This window comes from Hippocampus zosterae, chromosome 7 (genome assembly GCF_025434085.1).
Source record: "Hippocampus zosterae strain Florida chromosome 7, ASM2543408v3, whole genome shotgun sequence".
Lineage (NCBI taxonomy): Eukaryota > Metazoa > Chordata > Actinopteri > Syngnathiformes > Syngnathidae > Hippocampus > Hippocampus zosterae.
The window spans coordinates 113,115-129,322 of NC_067457.1; the positions used below are offsets into that span (position 1 = coordinate 113,115).

General features: G+C 53.9%; 2 protein-coding genes across 5 annotated transcripts in view; both read right to left on the minus strand.

Moving 5' to 3' along the window:
- Positions 1-11,217, minus strand: part of LOC127603218 (ankyrin repeat and fibronectin type-III domain-containing protein 1) — a 31,826-nt gene extending 20,609 nt beyond the window's left edge. For 2 of the 3 annotated variants that reach the window (XM_052069332.1, XM_052069331.1), the window contains exons 1-3: positions 7,613-8,250; positions 6,344-6,522; positions 5,456-5,676 (exon numbers count right to left, since the gene is read on the minus strand). In XM_052069332.1, coding sequence (XP_051925292.1) covers positions 5,456-5,676; positions 6,344-6,522; positions 7,613-7,731 — 519 coding nt within the window. In that variant the 5' untranslated portion in view covers positions 7,732-8,250. Of the gene's footprint in view, positions 1-5,455; positions 5,677-6,343; positions 6,523-7,612; positions 8,251-8,459; positions 8,545-10,803 lie in introns of those variants that run through there. The other variant, XM_052069333.1, reaches the window with a different exon arrangement.
- A 650-nt stretch (positions 11,218-11,867) lies between these two features.
- On the minus strand, positions 11,868-15,735 carry LOC127603273 (mucin-13-like). 2 transcript variants are annotated; one of them, XM_052069428.1, is made up of 13 exons: positions 15,562-15,735; positions 15,425-15,463; positions 14,804-14,965; positions 14,590-14,712; positions 14,173-14,282; positions 14,017-14,075; positions 13,772-13,932; positions 13,465-13,596; positions 13,328-13,373; positions 13,215-13,252; positions 12,970-13,057; positions 12,424-12,703; positions 11,868-12,349 (listed from the first exon to the last, which is right to left on the minus strand). In XM_052069428.1, exons 2-13 carry the CDS (start codon positions 15,459-15,461, stop codon positions 12,152-12,154), a joined length of 1,434 nt encoding a protein of 477 aa, XP_051925388.1. In that variant the 5' UTR covers positions 15,462-15,463; positions 15,562-15,735; the 3' UTR covers positions 11,868-12,151. The 2 variants fall into 2 exon arrangements, with proteins under 2 accessions (XP_051925388.1, XP_051925387.1); XM_052069427.1 differs by having other exon boundaries at positions 15,425-15,735.
- Positions 15,736-16,208: the final 473 nt, after the last annotated feature.

Below are 16,208 nucleotides of genomic sequence, written 5' to 3' on the forward strand. Positions count from 1 at the left end.
CTTGGCCGCGCGGCGCTTTTCATGTTCATTATCACTTGTTTTACGGCGGACTATTTAAGTCGCCGGGCCTCGGCACGGCTGCGGCTATAGTTAGAGAACAAAGGAGAACGCGGGGGGGTGGCATGCCGCAGCTTTTCCGTAAGTGTCGCGCACACACTTCATGGAAAGCCGGGCCGGGGTGGCGCGGCAGACGAGCTAAATTCAACTCATTCCTGTATTAATGGGAGCTTATGTGCCATTCCACCTTAGCGAGGGGTGGGGGGGGGGGCTGTTTGGGGGGCGTGAGCCGGCCCAGCTGAGCTCCACCTTCAAATATCTCGCTCTTTGATTCTGGCACGCAGGTGCGCTTCGCCTTCGAGTCAGCGGGGGCGCGACTCTCGGACGGAGAGGGCGAGCGCCGAGGGCTACGCCTTGCTAGGGAGGCTAAAACGGAAGAAAGGCATTTCCATTCACTCACACGCCAAATGAAAACTGGTATCACTGTGCGGGCGGTTTTCCAGGGGACGATTTCAGGCCGGGCGGGTCCCTATTTTCTTTCTTTGAAAAGACCCGAGCGAGCGTTGGGAAAGACATGCATTGTACAATACGCGTGCGTGTGCGTGCGCGCGCGCCAGAACGCGGCGAGCGGTGATTAGTTGTTGGGGATAATTGGGCTCGATGTAGGTGGCATGACCTCGCTGTCTGCAACAGGAAGGCCCAGAGCTGAGCGCGACCTCCGCCGCTGACCTTACAAATGCAATACAGTGACCTTTCACCCCGCCCGCATTAAAGAGAGACAGTGTTGTCTTTCTGTAGTCAGTCAGCCAATTAGGGGACGGGGCCTCAAGAATCTCGCCCCATTCTGCTTGCTCACTCATCGCCGCGGCCTTCCCCTTGTATCTCATTAAACGCGCTTTGGACTTGGCGAGGAGGGAGGCGCGTCTTGAAAATTCCCATTCGCTAACCCCCCTCCCGTCACGTACCAACATTTTTTTATTACGTTGTTTTGTGATGAGCTAATCCGTCTCACAGTTTTGGGTTCGGTGATTGAACCTCAGACTTGCCCATTCTGTGTGGCTTTCTCCTACGTTCCAAAAGCACTGAGGCGCCCAACACATATATTGGCCAATCAATTGGGGGGGGGAAATGATTGAATAAAACCTTTTTTTTGTTTGTTTGGGTTTTTTTAAGGCTCACTTGAAAAGGTGCAAGAAACCAGAGCTAGTCAACAACTCGCAAAGTGGCAGCCGATCCATCGCGGAGACTAACAAAAGCACAGCTAACAGCTAACAGCTAACAAACACAACAACAACAACAAAAGCCGCGGCTTGTTTTGGGCAAAACGGGCACTGGCGAATTTCAACACGGGAGCGAGGGGGGGGGGCAATTTGGGAGGCGGCATATGAGCGAAAGCGGTTAGCTGAAAATCAGAGCGCCCGGTGCAGAAATCCGGTCGGCGCCGCCGCGGCACCGGGGGAACGAGCCTTTCTCTCCCTCTCTTTCCGTCGGACACATCGTCTCGCAAAAACGGCGTCCCTCTCTCACGCGCGGTCTTGAGCGTATGGCTCACAAATGCCGGCGCGAGTTGGCGAGCTTTTACAGGCACGGGCGGTCCGATGGAACCGCAGCCAACATCTGTCTTTGATATGGGGGATGGCGGCAGCCCACCAACGCCAAGGAGGGCGTCGCGTGCGCCGATTAAGTCTTCGCCGCGCATTCAGACAGACGCTTTGGCGGGCCGCCGTGCGCGCGCCATCTTTCCATCCGCGCGGGCGCGTGGGCGTCTACGCGGCCGGTCCGCCGAGCGCATCTTTGTTTCTGAGAAGGCCGCCGCACGGCGCCGTGTTTACATAGACATGCGAGAAGAGGGCGAGGGCGAGCGCGAGCGCCGGCCGCAGGCGCTCCGTAATGGAAGCCGCGGCCGCCAACCACATCAGAGGCCGCGCGGGAGACGGAACGATGAGGCCGGGAACCGGCCGGCGTCTGCCGGCAGCCACACGCGCGGTCATGCTTACGCATACACGTTCTCGAGGGGGGGGGTTACTGCAAATTTGAAAATTTGCGCACCGTCGCGGCACCGCCAGTCGTACTTGGCGGTCACGCCCGCGGGCCGAGGATGTCGTCTGCGGAGATGTTTGCGTTTGCGCACTTTCTCACCCGCGCCGGCAATGACTGAGCATCGGGAGGAGGGAGGAGGGACTCTCTCCATCGTAGCCTGACTCACTCACACTTGCTCTAATTGATACGCAGATAAAGATGCGGGCCCGCAAACGAGCATTTGAAGGCACTTCCTGGGTCGATGACAAGGATTCCATTTCAATTCAATTCGCTTCTACGGAGCAAACAACGAGAGGCGGGCCGAGCGGAGGTCAGCCGCGGGTGAGCGAAAGCTCCAAGCGCCGTTCTGCCTTGTGGCGGACACGCAGCCATTTCAAGGAAATTGCTCGCCTCATTATTGGAAAGTGTTAGCGGAATGTCAATTGCGGGGGAAGTTTTTAACCTCAACAACAAATAAACAGCCTGCTTTTCTCAGCGCAGACAGAGAGTCTGCGGGGGGGGGGGGGGGGGGGGGGGGGTCGGCGCTCTCAAAGAAAGGCCTTTGCGACTCTGAGAAGCGCTCCGACCCCGGGCTCGGGCCCAACGGGTCGCGGCACGTAGACGCCGCCCGCACTTCCTCCATAAGTGGGCGCCGAAGCTCAAGAGGGTGACGCCGGAGCCGGCAGACGGAAGCCTCTAAAAGGGGAGCCGCCGCGCCCGAGCGGCTCCGCGCGGACTCAGTGGGCGAGCTCGCCGGCATGCCCAAAGCCCTGGCGCGGCGGCCTCTGGGTGGAAAAGGGCTTGCCGAGAGCCCCCTTCATCAAAAGCCACCGACAGCTGCCGAGGGGCACAAAGCGCGCATTTCACTCTTGACGGGGCCGACGCTCTATTTTTGACAAGAGGCTGGCCCAGTAAGCCCCAAAAGGTTGTCGCTTTGCCACCGACTGCATCATTTGACGCATTGATTGCCGCCCCCCCCCCTCGCTTACTGCACAAGCGCCCTCCATTGGTTCCCGAATGCCGCCCTAATGTCGAAGCGATGATTATTTAATGAAGAGGGACTTCTAGGAGAGGGTCGTTAGTGAACTCCCGACTCGTTAATCCTCCGCAAGAGCACCCGCGTCCGCAAAAGCGACGAGCGCAACAAGCGATGACGGAGAGCTGGAAAAAAGAGGCGGGTGGACATTGTTTCCTCCGTCGCCGACGGCAACCAAAGCGGCGGGAGAAAACGTTCCCACGCAAAGTCAAATCACGACAATGGGGGTTGATGAATGCCTATTCCAAGAGCTCTGCAATTTGTCAGAAAAGCTTTGCGGTTGACGCAGTTCCTCTCCCGTCCTTCAGATGTCAGTAAGGTGCGATATCAAAAAATGAATCATCAATCAATAAAGTTTCCAATCAACCTGGACACGGAGCAAAACTGCTGTTCCTACAACAGCCAACAATCACTTCCTAAGGCAGAATGAAGAAAAAACAAAAGTCAAAGAATAAAAATGACTTTGTCTTGCTCTGAATCCACCACAGGACGAATGAGTCGGCGGAGACAAAGCTCCGCCGCCGTTCAGGTGGCACTTGGCGCACGGACGCAGCGAAGAGTAGACACGGCACGGCTCCGCTTTTTGACGGCCTTGTGCTGCCACGCTGTGGCCACCGATGGAAGGAGTACGGTTGCCGGATACGGGCGGCTGACTCCAAACGCACCGACGGCCCTTTCACTAAGGGCAAGCCGGTGAAGAATTTATCCCAAAGGCTATTTTTCAAAAAGTCACACTTTGGGGTGAATGACCAAGCCGTGACACTTACATCATCATCAAGTTGGACAAAACGGGGTCTGCCCCCGACACCCTCGTCTATTATACTGCAGCTGTGTAAGCTCAAAAAGCAGATTTGGGCCACACGTTACCATGCTTTTTTTTTTTCAAATTAAAAAACAACGCGTAAAACTCGACTAAAATGGAGCATTTTCGAAATACGAACAGATACAAATGAACACACCCGCTCAATGAAATGCAAGGAAGGCTGGTGCTGCGCGGGCTCCCTCTAGCGGTCAGCACGCAAACACTTTTTTTCCTTTTTTTTTTTTAATCCAGCACTGTAGAGGAAATGTGTGAAGAGCCATTGAGAGGTCATCAATTCATTTGCAGATCATGCTTGAGACCTGAATTTATTGGAGGCACAACACACTGGAAGCGAATATTTCTTTCCTTCCAGTTTTGAAGTGCTTCTCACCAAAGCGTTACGGCGGATTCCAATCCGAGTTCCTTTTTAGGAACGCAAAACGGCGTCTCGGGCCGAGTACATTCTGGTGACGCTCTAATGACGGTCATGGCTGCCCAAGCACCGCCTTCTGTGAGCGGGAAAGTCACCCTCTGCGGACTATGACAAAGAAGGCAGAAGGATGAAACATGCGCGCAGTTCACTTTCACGCAATCCATCGCCTCGACGCTTGGAGGGGGGAATGCGGCCCCCTCCGTCTGCCAATTAACCGCACACCAGTACACAATGCGATGTTTGCACTTTATTATGCGCAGCTGATGCGCCGCGGCCGTCTTTCGGCGCGCCGCCGCTTACGGCTGCCGGCTGTTCTCGACGGCGCTTCCTTTTGCAAGGAGGCAAAGCGCCAAAAGAGATCAAAGTGATGGACGGCGGCGAGCTGCTCTCTAGCTAGTCCCCTTCTAGTCATGATAAATGGAAATTTAAAAAACTAAGGGATGGGGGGGGGGGGGGTAGCGCAATGAACGATGGAGAGAAGGAAAGACTGCATCCACCAGACACAAAACGGAGGTGAAATTGAAGCAATCCACATCATGGGCAGAGCCACGCGGTCATCGGGAGAGGCGCGTACAAATGCCAACACTGACCGAATACGCCTCGTATTGCTCAACACGCAAGCGGGAACAAACGGCGAGTAAGTAAGCAAGCAATGCGCCACCAATCTCAGACTGGCAAATCGGAGCGCGAGACGCAAGACGGGCGACGACGGCATTATGCGGCCATTTCATTTTCGGAACCCGTGGCGAGTCTCACCCCGAAACAGCCGCAGCTCGGAAGATCCGCGAGGGCCGCCATGGCCGGCGAAAAATCCCGTCCGCCGCCAAGTCCGTCCCGAGCGGCTAAGCTGCCAGATGACAAAGCCGCCGCGACGCGCACGCGCGGCTCCGGTTACGCCCGTGACACCGGAGAAGCGATTAGCGCGGCGGGGCTGCTAACGAGGTCTCGGCTTACCCCCGCACAATAGAAAGGCCCTCAATCTTTCATGCCGATCGTCCGCGCGCCGTCCGCGGCCCCCTCGGCCGAGCGAGGCCGGTCGGACAAATCCTTTGCGTTCCCCAAAAACGGACACGGAACCACTCGGCATTCTACAGTCGACGGCCCGTGCGGCGACGACGCGCTCGACTTGGTGCGCGGACGCAAAAGGAAAGGGAAGGCTTGGACTCACAAATTTGCGTTTGAGCTTGGCCTTGCTGCCGCGGGCGGCCTTGTCCCGCGAGCCGTCGTCGCAGTTCATGTCCAGGTGGTTGTCGGCGGAGATGCTTTTCCGCAGGTGCGCGGCGCGTGCCCGCAAGTGAGAAAAGGGCGACTGGGAGCGGGCTCCGGCTCCCCCCGGCTCCGTTTCGTCTTCGCCCTCCATGTCGTCGTCCTCCGAGCGCCACGCTTCGCCTTGAAAAAAAATAAAATAAAAATAATCATTGGGTCGGGAGCGACGGCCTGGCTTCCGGAGCCGACCGCATTGAATTGGACGGCGGGCAAAATTCCATTGGAGGGCCGGATGGACAATGTGGCCATCTGCTTCTATTCGCTTTGGGAAAACGCGCGCTTCAACATTTTTCTCCACGATAGACCGCCAGGCCAGAGGACAAATCCGAATCCGAATGAAAGTCGCGGTGCCTCAGCTTTACCGAGTGTCGCAACAAAGTTTGAGCAGCGGCGGCGGCGGCAAAATAATGAGCAAGAAGGCGAGGCGGAAGCGCAGCGGCATTCTGGTCAATGACGGCGGTCGCTAGGCAACAAGGGGCCACCTTTCGTCTCTCCATTTGGATATTTTTACAAGAGAGCGGCGGCGGCGGCGGCGGCGGGGGAGGAACAGAGACATCCGGCGTCAAATACAAGTCATTCATCAGAGGACGAAGCGCTTTTGCTTAATCACGGCAGGCCGAGGCGCACCTGCGACTTTTGTCCCCTCGGGGCGCTCAAATCGCTGACTTTTCAGGAAGCCTTAAGAGGCCTTCGAACGTCGAGCGCGGCCCACGCCCGCGTGCTCGAAAGCTCTTGAAGCGCACGGGAAAAGGATGGCAAGGCAACAAAAGGCCATCCGGGCGGGGCTCACCTGCGGGCGGCGACGCGCGGTCTTTCGGGCTGCCGGCGGCGGGTGGCTTCTTTCGGCGAGGAGGACTTCCGCCCACGAGGTCCGAGCGCTGGGCTCTGGACGCGCCCGGGGACTGGGGGATGCTGGGTAGGGTGCGCGACTTGGCCAGGACGGGTCTCTGCAACTTCCTTTCCAGCGACCTGGTTGGGTGGGAACACAGCAAACGGGGTTGGAAACCACAGAAAGGAAAAAAAAGAAAAAAGAAATCGTCAACCACGCGGGACGGGACGGCTTCTTCCGGCCAGCCGTCAGGCGTCAGCCGGAGGAGTGGCCCGGAGAATGATTAGCAAGCGCTCGCTCGCGCGCCTTTTCCCCAGACAGCCCCCCCTCCCCCCACAAAAGCAGTTTACTGTTAAGGAGCGACAAGAGAGCAGTTGTACAGATCAATGGCGAAATGGCTTCCACCTCGACATCATCAAGTCGGAGGCCGTTTGGGAAAACGAGCGGCGGAAATTGCTTTTCTTTCATGCCGCCGAAGCGCCCGGCGGGAAGCCAATCAATTGGCATCGGCGCTCGGTCCAATCATCGGCAGGCGCGACAACGTTCGACTGCTCCGGCATAGAAAGCGGATCCCCTACGAACGGAGACGACCCCGCCGCCCATCCGTTTCCAGCACGCCGAGTGAAACGCGCTCAGCGCTTGCGAGGCCCGCTTCCAAGCGGGCGACGTGGCGGCGAATGCCGCTTTGACTGGCGATGGGGCAATTACACGCAAGCTGCGTTTGTCCGGGAACAGTGGGGATCGGTCGCCTTGCGTTTGCGAGACGTGCCGCGGGGCTTATGACCTCCGGCCGGCGCGAAAAGCGGGAGGCCGTGTTTTGATGGAGGAGAAGGAAAAAAAAACACAAGAAGACGACGTTAATTGATTGCCGGGTGCTGCCGAGAACTTTGATTTTCGGGGATCCGCGTGGATACGCCACTTGGATGAAAGAAAATCACAGATTCGCCTTTTCTGAATCATGAGTCCATTTTTGGGGGGCAGGAAAACAACACATCAGACACCACGCCGTCAATTTGGAAATCCGGCTTGGCAGCCTCAAATGAGGTCCCGATCCGTTTCTTTGACACAACGGGATGCGGTTTTGGCTACGGCGACTCCATTCAAGAGCGAGCAGAGACTTGGCGGTCGGTGGAAAGGGCGAGGGATTGGCGTCGGCCTTCGGGGGCTCAAGCTCCCCATTCCGAAGAGCGGCGCTCACGGAAGACGGACGCGAGCGGGCCGAGGGGTTACCTGGCCTCCGCCGCCGTACAGCAGTAGCTGCCGCTCCGCCGCGAGCTCCTGCCGACGCGCAGCTCCTCCCGAGACTTGCGCCGATTAAAGTAGTCTGTGAGTTTCCCGAAAGTGGCCATGGTGGCCGCTTTCGGGGCTTTGCCGTCGCCTTGGGCCAAGCCGCCTCGCCGCCTCGCCGCCTCGCCGTCTGGACTCACTGGGACCGGGATGAGGTGGCGCGGCGCGGCGACGGCTGCGAGTCGGAGTCCTCGCCTCGCGCCATCGGCCTCTCGTGCAAACCCTCTCAATGTGGAGAAAAAAATGGGAGCAAACGTCCACTCTGCCGCTCTCCTTGGCTACTGCGCACACGTTGGGAAGCGTCTCCCAACGCAAATGGCAGGAGCGCTGCAGTGCCCCCCTGAGGAGGAGGAGGAGGAGCAGGCGGAGGAGGAGCAGGCGGAGGCGGCGAGATGGAAGAAGAAGCCAGACAGGAGGGAGACGACGCATCGGCGGCAGTCCTCGCGCGGCGTACTGAAGCGGCGAGGGGGCTGCGACGCTTGCCCGCCCCAACCCCGCCGCTCTTGTTTATCTCGTCTGCGATTCTTTGGCGGTGCCCTCTGGATGAGCACGGGCGACGCCTCAACCAATGGGCAGAGTCTGACGGCGCGCGAGCTCTTGCACGGCGCCTCCCCCCCCCCGCCGCTTCGCAAGGCCCCCGCCCCCGCCGAGCCGCGCGGTCTCGCTCGTTCTCTTCATCGGCACCAAATGCGCAGAGGCAGTCACAAACTCCGAACGCGGTCGCAAACGTATCGACTCGTCACGCTAACGACAACGGCGCCAACGAGCAAAGACGCGTGATCACACTTACGCCATGAGTTGCTCCATTCCAGCGAGCCGAGGCAAAAGTGGCTCCCCGGGTTTTCCGCGTCCTCCTGTCAATTGGGGACCGTCACCTAAGAAAGGCACAAACGGGAGAAATGAACAATGAGGAACAACTTCAATGGTCGAATTGACGCTCCGCGACTCCTCCAGAATGTTCTACGCCGATGGAACTCGGTGAGACACGACAAGTCTTAATCTGTAAATTTGGAGCAAGTCTCAAATTTCGGTGGTAACAATCCAGTCTTGTCTTTATCTTATGTCATTTTCATAAGTCTTCCTCAACTGACCTGGGATCTAGGGGAAGGCATTTGGTACGGACCGCCCCCCCCAAAAAAAATAAATAAAAATAAACAAGGACAGAAAGCCCTTACATCATCGTATCATCGAGTATCATCGAATTTGGGGAAAGGAATACTCTTGAAAACTTTGCTTTGAATGTAATTTGAAAGGACATTCGAAGTAAAGTAGATGAGAATATACTACAACTATAGCACCTGGAAAACAACAACAAATGCCGTCCGCATTTTGGCCTCCTTGGCAAACGGATGGAGTGCGTACACAATGAGAACAGACAAGGCGCGATTCAACACTATGAACGTGACTTTTTGAGTCGTGTCATCCTACCCGTCGAGGCGTTTCAATTCACTCCCGACGTGGATGCTAATTAGCATTTGAACGGGTCATTGACTTCATTGACTTTGGCACGAACGCTCGCAGTGTTTTAGAAACGGAGCATGTTTCGTATTTCAATCATACAATACGTGTGGTTCTTTTGGTTGCCTGCTTAGTTTTAACGTCAACTCCAAATGCAGTTTCATGCAACGGGCCGCGGGTGGGCGACGCACCTGTTCCGGGAGTACCGTGGCGCATTCACGGTACTTTCACAAAGTCGGAAACTCTGAACGCAACGCGCCAGATGTGTAATTCACAGTGACCCAAATTGGCAAAAGCCACGAGTCGGTCGTTATTTTTAATGGATGAAAAGAGGGTTGTTGTTGTTGTTGTTTTTTTTTTTTAATCCCCCAGGAGGACCCCCTGGACTTGAAAGATTTGACAACCCTAACCAGCGCTCAATCAATCCAAGTCCTGGAACATGTCCCTAGCACAAGAGTACAAACCGCTGTCGATAGCATGAGTCACCCACTTGGAATGAATCGCGCCAATGTCAGCAGCTGATCGATATGCTTCGTGCACGATTGCGTGCAGAAACGTTGCTGGCGGTGACGTAAGCAAAGCCTCCCGATTCCCCGCATCGACATTTTTCCCATTTCCCTTGGGCGGAGAGTACAAACATATTTGCTCTCCGTCTTCAATTCCGAGTACAGACGCTCGTGTCCAAAAAACGAGGCTAAATAGAAGCAACGATTTATCAATTCATTGCACTTGTTCATTACAGTGCACGCCACACATTTGATTGGATCAAATGATCAACTTGGCGTTTCGGTGGGTCATTTGTTTCAACAAGCCGCATCTCATGATCTGAGGCTTGATCAAAGTGACGACAACCAAGCCGCATGAAGTTGACCCAAACGATTTGCCTTCGCGGGCCGAATCCGGCGCAAGGGCCTCGACTTTGAAACCCCGTTCCACTTTGTCCATCGTTCAAGTCGACGCGCGACGATTATTCGATAAAAAGGACAACTATGCGATTTGTTTCAGCAAGAGCCGTTTCCAAATGTTTCAAAGCCAAAGTCAAAGGATCCAAATTCAGCCAAAATGCTGAAAAATAATCGACCTGAATTTAATTCAGTCAGAATGTACTCCCGCTCCTTGTCATTGTGTGCCTGCTAGTAAACAGCAACGCATCCCTTTCCTGGCCACAAAGTGTCTCGAATAAACACAGGACACACCTTAGTCCAACACATATTCCTCACACTGGACGACACCCCCCCCCCCAGACCCCCTCCTCCCTCGCTTTGGACCGGAGTCCCTCCCCGTGCTCCCCTTTCCGTTTTGCCAGGAAAACAATGACCAAAGCAGACTGTCGGTGCATCCACAACATCAAGCAAAGCACGGCGACTCGGCGTGTTAGTTGTGGAATGTGCACGCTTGTCGGCGGGCGGTTGTTTCGGTCGAAGGAGAGAGGTTTCGCCGCTCAAGCTGCCGTCTTTTTGTGACACCCCCCCCCCCCCCCACACCCCCGCGACGTTCCCTCGGCATTGTCATGACAACAACTTACACGCGACCACAAGAAAGTGCGTTTTAAAGCAACACCGGGCCACGAGTGGGCAAAGTGTCGACGGAATAGTTGCTAAGCGTCCCGCCAAAACAACAAGTGGCGTAACAAGTGTTGACCAACAAAAAAGGCGGCGGCGCGCTAGCTTTCGTACCTTTCTTTTCGACGTCGCATTCGCTCTTGAAGCGGCGTTCCAATAATATCCCACGCTCCGCGGTTTCTTTCGGCGAGACTTCTCCACCGGCGTGGACAGACGCCGAGAACCGCAGAGCTGCGCCACACGTGGGGTCGTTGGGTGAGATTTCCCCGGCCGGGTTGGTCTCAGTTGCCGGAGGAGGATGCTTTGCCCCGCCCGCCTCGCTCGCTCCTAGAATGGAAATCACGCCAACCCCGGCGCCGCGTAGTTTGCGTCTGCTGATCGATGGCCACTTTATTCTACCGGGGGTTCAAAACTCTTCTTCTGAGAATAAATAAATAAAATATCATTAAAATCAGAGTTGATTATGATGAGTGATGGCCCAATGGACAATTATCCTAATGAGACGTTTGAGGTTCTCCAAGGGAGCATTTGGGAATTTCGTGGCCAAACCTAATCCTTTGAATTTGAGCGGTTCAAACAACCCGGCTATCACCAGCATTAAGAGATAATCCACATGTACGGAATGTTTCACATGTTAAATGACTCCCTATCCTAATGACATCTAAATTACACCGGGGGGGGGGGCATAAAAAAGACTCTGGAAAATCAAGCTGCATTGTGGTTTATCACAGGTAATACCAATTCCAAAATTCATTCAGACATTTTAGTGTCGCTTGAGTTAATCAAATACCTGGGACTGGACTGCAGAGCAATGATTCTAAAATCGGACTGTGTGTAGCGCTCGCGGCACGAGGGCAGACTCGAGTGAAACGCCAAAGAATCGCTGGAAGAAATACTATACATCAAGTTACAACCAAAAAATTACTTTATTAGCATATTTTTGGTCTGTCACAGAAAAGTACACTAATTTGCTTGAATTTTGTTAAAAACGCGCGCCCGCTGCCATCTACGAGAGTGAATGTGAAATTACATTTTATTGTTGTGTGTGTCCCCCACCCCAAAAACAAAAGTCAGGCACCAACAAATCCAACCTCCATGTTGTATTTCGTCAATTGGATTACAAATGATTCCCATTGCTGATAACATAACGCGACTTAAATTGAGTGGCAGCTCAGCATGTATTGTTAGCTTTGAAGAAAAAAAAAAAAGACCAAACAGAATAGGCATGTCACATTTCTGTGCGGCCACAGCAATACATGAATAAATGTGCAAAATGAAAGCACAAAACGTGGAAGACATTACGGGGCCAGACAACGTTTAATATCAGATTGAATGTGATTTCACTAAATGAGCGATTTCATTACATTGGCTCATAAATGAGATTGCAGCGGTGATGAATACGCCCCCCCCCCCGCATCTATTGCAAAATCCCGGTTTTGTCTCAGATGACAAAACTACAGGCTCAGTAGTTGAATGGCATTTCGTCGTCATGTGAGAAGTTTGGGTTGTTCTGGCCTTGGTTCCGAGCGTAAGGGTTGTTGAGGGATCGGGATTCCGAGTAAGGGTTGCTCAAGGGCCGGGTTTGGGCGTACGGGTCGGTGTGGTTGCGGGGCCGCGAGTACGGACCGCCGTTCGTGTCCTCCAAGTTGTCATTGCGCCACTGTAATTCCAGAATATTGCGTTACCCGCAAATACGGGGAGCCCGTACGTCTCGCTCAGCCTTCGAATACTCACCAAAGTTCTGCCCTGAGCCACCGAGCCGTGGCGGCTATTGCTCGGCGTCATCTCCAGGCCGTTCTCGCCGTCCCAGGCGCTGGCCGCCGTGGCCCGCGGGATCCTGGGCGCCCCTACGCCGGCAAACGGTTTGACGGCCGCGGCCGGCTCGGTCTTGGCCGGGGGTTCCCGCCCGTTGGTCGGCCGGCTCGTCACCAGGGGATGCTTATCGGAGAAGTGGATCACGTCGGGTTTCCCGGTGTCGGGATCGTTCTTTCTCTTGGAGGTCTTCTTTGGAGATCTAAGAGGATCGTCGGAAGAAGGAGGTCGCATTACGGCCTTGAATATCGCCTTTGGATTTCATCCCCGGGATCAGTTTGTTCCGGCACGAGCGGCCGTTTCAGCTTTTGCTGCGACGCATTCAACGCAATCGGTAACGCAGGGCGGGTCTCGGATTGGAAACGGGACCGGCTGGGTTCATTGTTGGAATTTCCGCTCGTCGAGAATGACTCCGTCAACGGAGTCATTTCGGCCTACGCGGCGGCTCCAGAATAAATTAAAACTCACCGGGCGGACATGACGATGAGTACGGCGACCGCGATGAGCAGCAGTCCCCCGAGCACCGAGGCGACGATCACCAAAGCGAGCTTCCATGCTAACGACAGCGACAACAACAACAACAAAGCGGTTCATGACAACCACAACAGATGGATGGCTTGCACTTCAACGGCGTTTTAGGCTCCTGCATCCACACGGCGGGCTTTTTGAGATTTTCAATCGGGAGCAAAAGTTGTCCGGAGGGGCATACTCACATTCGGCGCAATTAAACCCTGAATACCCAAAAGGGCAACTGAAAAGAAGAGAAGAGAAAAGGTGATTCAAATGTCATCATTTCGGGGCATTCCAGGACAACGAAAGCACCTACTCGATACATTGCCGAGTTCCGTTGGAGGTCTGACCACTTGGACAAGCTGCGGAGGGAAAAAAAAAACAAACGGTTGGAAATGGTCTTTATGTTTTGTATTGTCTTTAGAAGGCCAAGGCTTGGCATCTTGCACTTACCAACGCACGCTCTGTGACTGTAGTCCGTCATGACGTAAGCTTCGGAACAGCGGCAGAGGAAATTTCCATCGTCTCCCGCTGAACATGTCGCCGTTTTCTCATCGCAGGGTTGCTTCGTACACAGGCTCGTGTCTTGTAGAAGCAAGAAGCAAACGGCAGGGCTCAGATGTAGCCAACTTGCTAGCTAGCGAGCTACCCAGCGAACCGGATCCATCGTCAAAAATATGGATCGTCATCATAGGAGCCGCGCCGAGTACGCCCGTTCGATATCCCGATCGAGGTCCCTGCGGAATTGCGGGAAACATACATGTGAAATTGGAATTTGCCAGAAGACACGCGTCGCATTCGGAGGCTTCGGCGACGACTTTCTCAATGTCCCGTGTTTTGACTCGAGCCCACGTCTGGAAGACCATCTCCACGGAGGCGCCGACGCCGGCCCCGACTCGTCCTTTTGCATTTCCCAATTGCCTGCGTGGGCAAAGCCGACGTGAAAAGAAGCAAAACCCCAACGGTCAAGCCAGATCCAAGGAGCCCAATTCTTTGTCGACCTACTTGAGTTCCAACACAATCGAACGCGAGTAGCCAGAACTCTCATTGAAAAGGGAACCAATCTGTGCGGGAGAGAGAAATACGTCATTGATTTAGTGATCCATTTTTTTAAAAAGAGTTATCAGCCAATCCCACGTGGATGAGGAAGAGAAATCTGACCTCATCAGAAATTTGCTCCGCGGCACGTTGAAATGCCAGCGATGTTTTGATTCCCATGTCCTTTTCGAATTCTATTCCAGGCACTTGCAGTTGTCCGGGAAAGACCTTGGCTGAAAAATGACAATGTATACAGTCCATCAAAACAAAACCTCCCCCTCTCTCTCTCTCTAATATATATATATATATATATATATATGTATCAATGCAATGATTTCCATTTCTTGAAGACGTCGATTCATTTTCTCAGAATCGGGTATCAAAAAGTGGATCGGATCCCATTTGTGCTTGTTCACTCAATCCAGTGAACGAACCCCTCAATCGTCACGTTAAGGGCGCAGCTCATGAACAATGTTGAAGTGTGCGAAGAGCGTCGCTAAGATAAAAGTAGTCCTTTGCTGCCACTTCACCAGTACTTGCCAGTCTCACAACGCCGGCTGTCCTCGTCGTAGTAATCGCCAGCCATACATAAGCAAACCCGGGTTTGATTGGCACGGACCTGGCACGTGCTTCCGGCGGGACACGGCTGTCGCGCGCATATGTCTAGGCAGCAACAAACAATCGGAAAAACATGTCAGCCTTTCCAGCGGTGTTGAAATACTAAAAGCGTGGATTACAGTTGTGCTCAAAGAACCTGGATTCTCTGTGGGCAGAGGAATTGTTGGTGGACTGACAGAAACGGTTGAGTGCGTGGAATGGTTTTGGCCAGGGGTGGTCGATTGAGCCGGCTCGGTCGAATTTGCCGGCTCGGATGCGGTTAGATTTGTTGGGTTCAGTACGACGCGCTGAACTGCATCTACAAAAATATGGCAACATCACAAAGGAGAGATTGCGTCGAATCGATTTGGTTCAAAATGCTGCCGAGGTTCCCGGTCGAGCTGTCAAAACTAATCAAGCCCCCCAGTCAACCAAACATGATGTCTTGCCTTCAAAAAAAAAAAAAAAAAGCGAGGCTATAACAAATGGGTCGTAAGGTAGGATTTGATTGCTCTTATCGACACACTGGTCAAATATTTACACAGTGTGCGCTTGTACGAACTCATTCGGATACGGAGTTCCCGGAGAGGGTGCGCAGACCGCACCGACCCATTTATTGACTTGCAATCTTTCTTCACAAGTCAAACAGTTGAGCTTTTCTTAAGAAAGCAAAAAAGGAAAGCAGTGGGTACATTTGATTCGATCCCAATAAATAAATAAATAGATAATCGCCCCAAGCCAATTCCATTGAAAAAGAAAAAGGACTAAGATTACTTACAGGTAGCAAAGAGGCAAAGGACAAAAGCAAGTTTCATTTCTGGCGCCATCAGAGACAAACGGCATGGAGAGTTTGTCTCCAAACTCAAGACGATTCTCAAAGAGCCGCGAGTCGGAGAGGTGTCGACGTCCTCTCACCTTGGATGACGACTAGCTGGCTGCGGTGCTCACTTTTTAATCATTTGCCACTCCTTGGAGGAGGCCGGGAATGTGTGCACATATCCTCTTTCGGTGCAGGAGACGTCACTTCCTGGATGAACGCAATGTCACAGCGTACCTGCGCCTGCGAATGACAGCCAAGGCAACATTTCACATCAATTCGGCTCGCTAGCCAGCAAGTCTAGCCTTCCTTTCTTTTGTCTTTTGATGAATTTACGACGACTCACGTTTTCGTGAAACCCTGAGACCACACCCTCGACAAACATGAGTCACAACACTTAAACGTTGCGACTGGAACCCCTGCTGGCCATTAAGTTTGGGCTGGGACAAAGGTGCAGCAAGTGACCTTTGAGCCCTCACCATTACACTGGATTCGTCCACCCGCTTTCTAATAATATACTGATCATGTCGAGTGCGCCGTAGAGTTGGAGCTGGAACGATCCACGTCACGTTTGGTCAATAAAAGTTCATTACAGCCAAGCTGACATCCCACCATTTACCGTTATAATGGCATTATCTCAAAGGGGACTTTGATCCCGGACGCTCTTGTGAAGCAACGCACCCCCTTAACTCGAGCCCACGTCATCAGGGAGGGCGTTGGCCGCGGGGGACCCCAAAACGTCCCC